At 51.5% G+C, this 11,265-nt stretch overlaps 1 protein-coding gene across 1 annotated transcript; it reads right to left on the bottom strand.

Annotated features, from left to right (window-relative positions):
* Nucleotides 1–965: 965 nt before the first annotated feature.
* Nucleotides 966–10,334, bottom strand: LOC144471163 (toll-like receptor Tollo). The gene has a single exon (XM_078182972.1). The coding sequence runs from the start codon at nucleotides 9,794–9,796 to the stop codon at nucleotides 5,852–5,854; it is 3,945 nt and encodes a 1,314-aa protein (XP_078039098.1). The 5' UTR covers nucleotides 9,797–10,334; the 3' UTR covers nucleotides 966–5,851.
* Between the last annotated feature and the right edge of the window lie 931 nt (nucleotides 10,335–11,265).

Here is an 11,265-nt window from a genome sequence, read left to right as displayed (position 1 = left end):
TCCAATAACGACCGATGAAAATTTTATCTGAACCGAAGAATAATTATCTGAACCGAAGAATATGAGAAGAATATAAGAAATGATCTGAACCGAAGAATAAGAACCGGCCCGATTAGGTATCAGGCGTGACGCTGATACGGCGGACGAAAGTGTGAACGCGTTTATGCGGCGGAGGCGCCGCCATTATCGATGCACCGGTCAACGGGAACGCGCCCCGAAAATATATGGTCCCGCTGTTGGTCATCCGTTCACGGCACAGTAATTAGAGTCTAGGCTAGATCGTTCCGCCACGAAATCGGTCTTCTTTTTTAATTGCCGGATCGCCGCGTAAACAACGTCGTCGTCTACGGCTCCGGCATCTCGTCACGCAATAAAACAGCTTAAAACCGATGCTTATCTATGCTTTATCGCCGCAGATGATTAGCTCGTCGATCAGATTCTGTCAGACTCTTTCGTGCATCTAACGCGAACCGATTAACCGTACAACTAAACAAAGATGAAACTTATTAGAATTATAAATCTGTTATGGGAATAATTAATTATTTAAACACTATTATATCTATAATCAGAAATTTAATCAGAACTTTAATTATTTAAAGAAAGGTATAAAATACGTTCTTTTTATTTGAGATATTTTAGGTTACTAACACGAATCAATTCGACAAAAACAATAACGATCAGAAGAGATTCAATAAACCGTCGCATGCCTTCGCATCTTAAACATATTCGGTGGTAAATAAATAAACCATCCATTTGACTGATTTTTGCATTTCAACTTATTTGTTGAAATTCAACGAAACTTTAACAACGTTGCGATATTCTGTCATATTAATGTGAAATTATTAGTTTCTGATAATTTCGAGGAATTCGCAGTGAGATTATTTTTAATTCGCAAGAGGAGGAATTCGCAAAAGGATTTCGCACGGATCGTCGCAGGTTGTAAAGAACGTCTCTCGCCATTACAAAACAAACGTGTTTATTTCTCATGGTTCGTCGCATGAAATGGAAAGTGGCAGTTAATTTAATAATTATGTAACAGATCGTGGATACAATAATGCGTGATCCGATGAGCGTATTTACAATAATACAGTACAATCAATTTGAAGTCGCATAGACCGCGAAGTTCTAGGGACGCGCACGAAACGCGACCGGTGCCTACCGTATTAAGCGTACCAACGAGCGACAATCTATCATTGTCCATCGATAAACAATCTCCGAGGAGATTCGATCTTCGCCGGAGATTGCACGATTCTCATTCGAATCGACGAAATTATACGTAAATTAAAACGCCGTCTTTAGACCGTGGACTTCACGACGAAAATGAATAAACGATTGAGACTCGAATTATTAAAAAAAATATATTATTGCAATCTGCGATACCCGTAAAGATCCACAGTCTAGTCGTGATAATAAAGAAAATACTGCAACGAAGAAACTGAAAGAATAGTCGCACGTTTGTTATAATTTTATACGATGCTCGCCTCGCGTCAAATGAAATTCGTCGCGTGATCAAAGATTAAAGAATCGAACGGTGGATCGCGCTCGTTGGTACGCGTAATCGTTTAGAAGTGCGGCTGACCCGTCCCCGGTGTGCTCGAGAAAGTGTGCGTGAGTATTTACAACGTTAGATATACACAGTATTTACACAGAGAATTCTCTCACTTACAGACTAATAAGCGTTTGGCGACCGTTGCTTTAACCAAAGACAGTCGTGAATCTTAGGAACGAGGTCTCGCTAGAGACTTCTGTCTTTTCTCTCATTTCTATCTACTATCTCTCTCTCTCTCTCTCTCGCTCTCTTTCCCTTTCATTCTTGTGCTCTGTGCCCAGTTTTGACCAGGTGATCCATCATCTCCTTTCTCTTTTATCGCACTTCTCTCTTTCGTTCTTTTTCTCTTTCGAACTCTGTCTCTCTTTCGTTCTCTCTCTCTCTCGCTCTCTCGCGCTCTCGTTCTCTCTTTTTCACACACTCTCTATATCACGAATTGACAAACAAACGACAGGAATGAGAACTAGGGACCACGCAGTCGCTCCGTCACCCGGACGGAAAAAATATATATATATATATACGATTAGTACGAAGGAAAGTTCATCCCGGGATCCGGAGTTCACACAGCAGCGTATCATTCTCGTCTGATCTCATGTTTCTTATCGGTGACAAGGGTTACGGCGGCGGCGGCGGCGCTGGTTCGCTCGACTGTCCTCGGCCAGTTATTGCATTCGTCTGCATCGGATTAGAAAATACAACGTCGCACAGATTAAAAACGATTCGACCGGATTCGCTGTTGCGAAAACGCATCGAGGACCAAAATTATCGAGTTCGTTCGTAACTAACGAAAAACGGACGATTACAATTGAATTGAAATATTTGCGGGAACAGAACGAATTTTGTCGAAATATAAAGGAAGAATCAGTGTGAGTCCATGTTTCTTTGAAAATCGGTGAAACAGTGCAAATATGTGTTTGTCGTAGGATTTTTCATTATATGTGATTGATAGAAATATTTCTTTATAATTAATAGATAGCTGCGATATTTCTTTATAAATAGTCGATGACAGAAATATTTCTTTGCGAATAATAGATAGCGGCGATATTTCTTTATAAATAGTAGATGACAGAAACATTTCTCTACAAATGATAGATAGCAGCAATATTTGCTTATAAATAGTAGATAACAGAAATATTTCTTTGCAAATAATAGATAGCAGCAACATTTCGAATAAATAGTAGATAACAGAAATATTTCCTTGAAAGTAATAGATAGCAGTGCTTGCAGTGCTATTCATAATTATGAACGCAAAGTAATTTCCACGGTTTTACTAACATTTAAACGAGAACCCTATAAAACAACTATATTCGTATATTTTTATTTTCTCTTACTTTTAATATAGAAATATACAGATACGGTCTTTCGTTCTGTTTCTGTTTAAATATCACTAAAAATATAAAAATAACATTGGATCTGTAATTATTCACAGCACCGTACATTCTCCAAGCTTCGCGTCAAATCCGACATTATTATTTTGCTACAGTCAAATTGCAAAAATGCTTGTTTATCCAACTTTTAAGACTAACAGACTCACACTGACGTAAATAATAAAACGAACGAAAAACAATTAAATCTCGTCGCTGCTGCACCAATTCGCATACAAAACCAAATCGATTCTTTTCGTGTGCAGTGCCAAATTTCGCTTGAAAACATTGTCGGTCAACGTGTCGCTAGTTACGACACGGCGAAGCGAATTTAATCCGAAACAAAGCCTCGCCGAACAATTTCAAAGTATTAGGCTGTCGAGTAAATAGTCTTCGTACGATCGGAAGTATGAACGCGTCGGAATGCGGCGCGCGGTAACCATAACCGCTGAAATCGAAGTTACGCGATGTACGCCGGCTTGTTAATGGAAAATGAAAATATTAATTACACACGCAGATGCGGCGGTTTCGATGGAAACCTTTTGCAACGAATTTCGCGCGATCGGAGTCGCGATTTGAAACGCAATTTTCAATCGTTTTTCTCCCGATAACGGGTGTACCGAAAATAACGTAGCAAAAACGAGTGCAGAAACTAGAATTCCTCTCCGCGCCGAGAAATTAATTACCGGGTAACTTAAAATACTGCGATTTCGGAGAACGCGACGCGAGAGAGCTTGCTCGCGGAAATTAGCCGGTGTTGCTCGAAAACAAAGAACCACCACCGTGTGCACGGTTTTAAGAAAATCGTGAAGGACGGCGAAGGATATTGCCGAAATAATTGAAGGGCCGGCGATAAGCCGCGATAAACAAAAATACTCAATGGAACTCCGCCGACTGATCGACGGCTTCGCTCTCGAGGGGTCAACGCGATTTAAAGACGACCCTCCAATTATTTCCCGTGTGTTGCCGAAAACAAGTTGCGCACCGCGACGGTTTAATTGGAACGAAAATTTCGTAACGACCCGACGGCGACTTCAATTTCGTGGTGGAAAAGAAAAATCGAGTGACGCGTGGCGGACTCGAGAAACAAACGAGTTCGCGGGTGTATCAGCGGAAAATTAAATACATAAGCATCCCAGCCTCGTGAAATCCCATTCGTTTCATCGGTTGAAGAGCAACAAAATAAATAAAGTGTATACGGGCAAGAAGGCTAAACTGCCGGCCGTAAGGATCGATCGCGGCCGGGTTCGCGGCGAGTTTCACGAGGCGGAACGGGATCGAGAGCTTCGTGATCGTTGAGCGATCGTTTCGCGCGTCGGTGGCCGGCGTCGCGACGCTTCGCGTGGACAGTCGTGCCGTATGCGTACGAACGCGCTCGCGAGGACGCTAATTGTGCACGCGCTGTGCTCCGATGGCAACTTCGGCCCTAAAACGAGCGACGAGAACAACGTTACGAATCTATGTCCTCATTGACTGCCATTTCCTAAAGTTACCCTCCGCTTTATAGTTACACAATATACATTATCGTAGAAGATCAGAGACGGCTCGTCGTTCGTTCTCTTCCGGCTAGTACGTAAAAATAATGACTCGATCACGGACATCGCGAAGTGCTCGTTCATCGGTGGCCTTTGCCATTCTCGAGCGGAATCTTTGCTGACAAAACGGACAAGAACGACCACGGCGATCGACGGTGAAACTGCATGAAATCGGTGAAATCATTCGAAAATTCGTTCGATCCGCGCTCTCTCCCCGTCGATTAAAAATACGACGATCGTATCGGTGCTCGTCGACGCCGCCGTCGAAATAGAATAATTCTTTAGTCTCTCCGTCGAAGGAGCAGCGACACGATTCGCGTATTTCCGTTCGGTTGATACCGTGACAGATCGAAACGGAAACGGGAGACTTCGTCGTCGCCACGGCAGGTCGTCCGTGCTGTCAAATCAATTATTGAACATTAAACCCTTGTGTCTGAGGAACCGTTCCAACTTTGTATTTCCGTCTTGATCCGTGTCGCTTCGGGAACTGTTTCGAGTAAACGCATACCTTAAGTATAAATATATTTTACAATTCTAACAGCGCGAGTTGCGACGCCACGAAGTCGTAAACAAAGTCTAACCCATCCCCGGACTACTTTCTCCGCCGTCTATAAGAATGAAAGCGCGTTGTCGCATCGATACGATAAAATCCATGATTTAAAACGAGCCACTGACATATTCCCTAGATTCTCTCTATCGGTAACTGTTCCGAGGTCGTTGTTGTGCAGCTAGAGGGTTGAAAATTAGTACCAACAGGACACAGAGGTTTAAGCGACCGCGCGCGCGGTATAATTGAAACAGAAAAAGTATTCGGTCATCGAACAATGGACGAATATTCTTTAATTCCTCTATTCGTGACCGACAGCATCGTTCCGTCGGACAGCACCGCCCGAGGCGTTTCTCGGCGGGCAAACTACCACGCGACGAGAGCGAGTATCGCGGACGAAAGAGCACCCCGCGCGACGAATCGCGTTACACGGAAACAATTAAATAAACCTGTCTCTGTAATCGATAAACCCTACCCGCGTCGAAGCCTCGCGTCCACTCTCTCTCTCTCTCTCTCTCTTCACAGAACGCTCTTTCTCCCTCCGTGTTGTCCGCGAGGCGATACATTCTAATCCCCCAACCCCCCGGAGCGCCGGGACACTCCGGCGGCCGGAAGCGAAAGGGAGAATCCCCCGCAGTCGGAGGGATTCTAGTGGAAGAGCAAACAGACGGACGCGCGGAAACGGTCGTTTCGTCGTTGGATCAAACTGTACAAATACCTAGGCGCGTCCCTGTCGCGTCCTCGAGCGGATTTCCGAGCCGGGGTCCGTCAGAGTCCATCCCCTGGCCCGGTAGACGGCGGATCTTCGCGTGGTCGACGACGAGACCGACAACGAGGACAACGGCGCCCGTCTATACTAGACGAAGTAAGTACGTGGATTGGTCGGATGCGTGAGCACCTCGCCAGGAGGTGCGGTGGGCACCACCGGCGGTTCCGGTATGGTGCTGTAAAGATGGCTGCCCCTTGAGGACAGGCTGGCTGGTCGGGCGCTTCCGGCGTGGAGCGCGCTGTAACCGCTGTGCTGGTGCTGGTGCGGGTGCGGATGCTGGTGCTGGTGCTCCGCGCCGCTGTCCTCGTCCTCGGTCCTGCTGGACGCCGAGCTGACATAGGTGGACTGCGTGGGCGTGGGCGTGGGCGCGTGCACCGGCGCGACCAAAACGCCATTAGGCTTGGTCCACACGTCGCCGGCGGACGGGGCCGCGGTGTAGCGGGCCGGCGTGCGATTTCGGTCGTTCACCTTCTTGCTGTCCCGCCGCTTGCCGACCGAGTCGGGCATGGCGAACCGGAGCTTCTCCCAGAACCTCTTCTCGCCCCACATCACGACCGTGCAGGTCTGCAGCAGCAGCTGGAGCTCGGGGTCGCGGGCCGGCGCCTCGGTCGCCAACAACACCACCACGCGCCTCTTCCTGGAGCTCGGTCTGATGTTCTCCAACGCTGTCCTCAGGGCGGCCCGGAACTCGGCGTGCTGCCACTCGTTCGCCAGGAACACCGGCGAGAAGATGATCACGATGCGTCTGGCCGCGGCGGCGGCCGGCGGCACCGCCTCTTGCGGCCTCGCCGGCGGCAAGTCGCGCCAGTGCAGACAAAGAGCCAGGCCGGATTGCTCGAGCTCGGCTGCCAGGAACCTGGAGACGAAGTCCTCGTCCCGCTCGCTGTAGACTATGTAGCCGTCGTAGAGGCGGTCTCTCTCCTCGTCCGGCGGCGTGGTCATCTTGCCAAGTCGTAGACCGTAACGGGCGTGCGCCCACAGACGCACGTCCTGCCGGAAGGCGAAGGCCAACGCGACGAACAGGCAGATCGCGATCACAGCCACCAGGGCGCCGGCTAAAAGCGGCACAAAGTTCCCACCCAGCAGAGGGATTTCCTGAATGCCACGGCTGACGGCCTCCTTGGACGGATCGCCGCAACGCTTCATAGCTTGGGCGAGGGTCTCGACGCCGTCGCGGCAGTACATCTTGTCCGGGTCGCCGCGGTGCTCGGCGAGCCATCCGCGCAATTTCGCGGCGTTGCCGCACTCGCAGCTCCAAGTGTTCCCTTCGAGGGCGACTTTCGCTTTGTCGCCGACGCTCGGCAGCGCGTCCCACGGCCGGAAGTCGACGATCCGGTTGCTGTCCAGCCGCAACACCTTCAGGCTCTGCATCTTGCGGAAGGTCGTGTTCCCGACGGCGGCGATCGCGTTGTGATCCAGGTAGAGCTCCGACATCCGTTCCAGCTGATCGAACTCGAACCCTCTGAGCTCCCGCAACGAGTTGTCCTCGAGATGGAGAACGCGCAGCGCTCGAACGCCGTTGAACGTGCAGTTGTGCAACGCCGCGATCCCGCTGTTGTTCAGGTACAACACCTCCAGCTGACGCTTCCCGATGAACACGTGACTGGCCAGCTCGCCGAGATCGTTCCCGTCCAGATAGATCTCGGTCGCGTCCATGGGAATCTGCTCCGGTACGTGCTTGTAACCGGCGTTCGAGCAGTCCACCACGTTGCTCGACCAGCTGTGGTCGTGGTAACAGGAGCAATTGTCCGGGCAGGTCATCTCGCAGTCGCACGCGTCGAAGTCGCAACAATGGCAGAGGGCGAAACAATGCGCGTCGTATCGGCATAGGAAGTCCTTCGGCTTCAGGGACAGCAGCGGGCGGCGCGGTGTCGCGCGCGCGTGCACCATTTCGCACGTGACCGACTTCAGGTCCATTACCCGTGGATGCTGGCGAAGACGGGCCATCTCGTTGATCCGCGGCAGCCATTCCATGCTGCAGTTGCACACGATCGGATTGTTGCCTATGTAGAACTCCGGCAGCTCCGCGTCGTCCGGCACCGTCTGCAGCGTCAGGGCGGCCAGCTCGAGATGCTTTATCTCGTTCCCGTACAGCACCACTTTCTCCAGGTTCGTCTTCTGCAGGAACGTACCGGCGGCGACCTTACCGATCCTGTTGTCGTTCAGGAACAACGTTTCCACGCTGTCCGGCACGTTCGCGTCCGCGATCTCCAGGATCTGGTTGTAGCTCGCGTCCAGCATCTTTATAGGCAACGTGTTCCGCAGCATGTAATAATCCGCGAGCTCGCTTATCTGATTCGCGTGTATGTCCAGCCATTCTATGCTGCTCGGCAGATAGCTGTAGTCGAACCGGACCAGCTTGTTGTCGGACACGTTCAGCCAAACCAGGGACGAGAGGCTTGTGAACGCGCCGCGGATATCGATCAGCTGGTTCCCGTCCAATCGTATCGCCCGTAACGCCGGGTTGCTCGCGAACGCGCTCTGCTCCACGTGACGGATGTAATTGTTCGCCAGGTTCAGCACTTGCAGGGACGGCAGCGCGGCGAACGCGTCCCGGGTCACGTTCTCCAGCCTGTTGTCGACCAGCCGCAAACCGTACAACTCTCTCAGCCCGACGAACGAGTCGTTCTCGATTCTGGACACGTGGTTGCTGCCGAGGTCGAGGGTCTTCAGCGAGCGGAGCGCGCGGACCGCGTGCGGCACCTCCGTTAGATTGTTTCCGGTGAGAGAAAGGTCTTGGAGGTCGGTCAGGTTGTCGAACACATGACGGTGCACCGTGCTCAATCGATTCGTGTCGAGGAACAGCTGACCGAGGGTGGCCAGGCCGATCGTGTGCGACGGATCGAATCGCGAAATTCTGTTGTTCGACAGCGCCAACGAGTGCAGGTTCGTCAGAGAACCGAAGCATCCGTCCACGAGGGTCTCGATGTCGTTGTTCTCGAGCTTCAGTATCTGCAGGCTGTACAAGCTGTTGAACATATGCGCGTCGATCCTAGTCAGCCTGTTGAACGACAGATCGAGGCTGACCAGGCGAACCAGCCTGGAGAACGTGTCGCGATTCACCCAGCGGTTCGTCAATTGATTGTTGCTGAAGTCGAGCAATTGGAGCTCGATCAGGTTGTCCAGCAGTCCCGGCGCCAAAACGGCCAGGGAGTTGTTGCTCAGTATCAAGTCCCTCAGCTCCTTGGTCCTGGAGAAGAGTTCGGGCGGCAGGGCGACCAATCTGTTGCTGGACATGTTCAGCAAACGGAGCGAGGTCAGTCCGGCTAGCGCGTGATCGTCCACGACGGTGATCACGTTCTCCTGCAGCTTCAGCACCGTTAGGCTTCTGAGATTGCTGAGCGTGCGATCCGGCAGGGCGGTGATGTCGTTGCAGCTCAGATCGAGCACCTCGAGGCTCGGCGTGCACGACTCGACCCTTTCGGAGAAGCCGAGAGAGACCACGTCCTGTAACTTGTTGCGCGTCAGGTTCAGGCTGGAGAGAAACCTCACGGGGCAGAGCAGCTCCGACGGCAGCGTCCATAGGTTGTTCTCGGACAGGTCGAGGTGCTGCAGGCTGCTCAGGCCGCGCAGCGAGTCCCTGTGCATCTCGAGGGTCATCGCGGACCAGTCGCCGTTCCGCGTTCTCACCGCGAGGCTACGCAAATTGTGGGCGGACGCGAACACACCGCCGGGCAGATAGCGGATCTTGCAATTGTCGACGCGCAGCTTTTCCAGCCGCGGCAGGGGCAGGAGGAACCCGTGGGGGTCGTCGATCTGGCTCTCGAAGAAGAGCACGTCGCTGCAGTTCAAGGCCAGAGAGTTGATCGAGTCCTCTTGAATATCCGAGAGATTGCCAATTAAGCCGGGCACGTTGGCGATAGTCCGAACCTTGCACTCGAGCTCCTTCTCCCCATCGTCGCCGTCCTTCTTCCACTCGCAGCCGCTCGGTGCCTCGAGACTGGTGATGCTGCGGCCGATCACCGGGCCACAGTTCAGAACCAGACACCAGACGATCCCCAGTACAGTTACGGAGCACCGTGATGCCTCCATTCTGGCTATCTAGGGTCCGCGGAGTCACGTTCCTCCTGAGCAGTCGCTGCGATACTAACGGGGACGCGGAGCCAACCAAGTCGTACCGTCACGCACTCATAGTCACAACACTCGATGTTCGCGAACCGTGCACAGGCTCGTTTTCTTTTCTTTTTTCTTTTTTTTCACAGGGACGTATAGAAATCGCGAGAACTGACAACGAATATTCTTCCGACCCGCTCCTATGTACGATACGGAGCACCCGTCGGCCGAGCAAGCTGGCTCGACGATCAACCACTGACTTTGAACACTTAAACCGACGACAAAGAAGACGAAGACCTCGTCCGACGTTGTCTGCGGGTCTCGTATAAACACTGATCGGTCATAACCGGATCGCGCGACACGAGAATGCCGACGATGAAAGAGGCTCTTCTTCTCTCCTCTCCCTCGTGAGAAACTACTTGCGCGGGTAACGGGCGAACGGAGAGCGGCCGAAGCGCGACGACATGCCACCACGAACGCCGGAGAGGAACTGACTCCGAGCTCGAGTCCCTATTCAATCGACGGTCACGCACCCTGCATGACTGCCGGCGTGCACCAAACCCCCACCAACTTTCCCCCACCAACGCGCGATTCTACCACCACCGCCGGGAACCGCTACCCCCACCAGTGAACGCCGACGAAATTCCCTCGTTGAAGGTATATGCGGCGGGAACGCTCGGATGGATGGGGGTGCACGCCACCGGTTCGTGCGAGCGAGAGAAAGAGAGAGCGCGAGTAAGCCGACGTTCCACGCCACAGGCGGCTCGCGAAGATGCAACAAACCAGCTGACTGACAACACTACTTACTAGGTAAACACCAAACTGGTTCTCTAGGCGTACGGGCGCGCATTTATCAAGCCGCGCCGTACTCGCCCCCTCGTCCCGCAGGGCTCGCCTACCCCACCCTCGAGCGGTTTCTTACCTTGATGCGCGAGCCGCACACGGGCTCCTCTTCTTCTTCAACGGGGTTGTTGTTGGCCGCTGCTTAATAGCCCCGGCTGAACAGTGGCCCCGACGCGTTTCTCGACAAAAGAACGCTTCGCAAACAGACAACCCCCGTGATTTGTTCACGGTGCCACCGACCGGGCCACGATTTGTTCGCAACACCTTACATCGAATAGTGGGGGCGTCGAATGTTCGATGCTGGCCCACCTCCTCGACGGAAGTCGTAACATTGCCATACGGCGGGGCGTTTACACGAGAAACGCAGAAAGGGGTGGTTTTATAAAAGTATACCCAATAATAAAAAATTTGGTCGCTAAAAATCAACACTTTGCACTCCGATAAAATGACACTAAATTATCGATACTGTAAGGTGATCATATAAAAGACATAAATAAATAAAATATTGCCCACTTTTTAACTATATGCAATTAAGTGAAGTTCACATTTTAATGGGGTAGGTCTTATCTTTTAAAAAAAAATTTGCTGCTAGGAGTTCTAAATCC

This window comes from Augochlora pura, chromosome 6 (genome assembly GCF_028453695.1).
Source record: "Augochlora pura isolate Apur16 chromosome 6, APUR_v2.2.1, whole genome shotgun sequence".
Lineage (NCBI taxonomy): Eukaryota > Metazoa > Arthropoda > Insecta > Hymenoptera > Halictidae > Augochlora > Augochlora pura.
Note: the sequence above shows the minus strand (reverse complement) of the source record. Positions and strands in the feature narration are given on the sequence as shown.

Coding starts and splice junctions, on each gene's coding strand:
- LOC144471163 (XM_078182972.1), bottom strand. CDS start 9,796: ATGGAGGCATCACGGTGCTCCGTAACTGTACTGGGGATCGTCTGGTGT.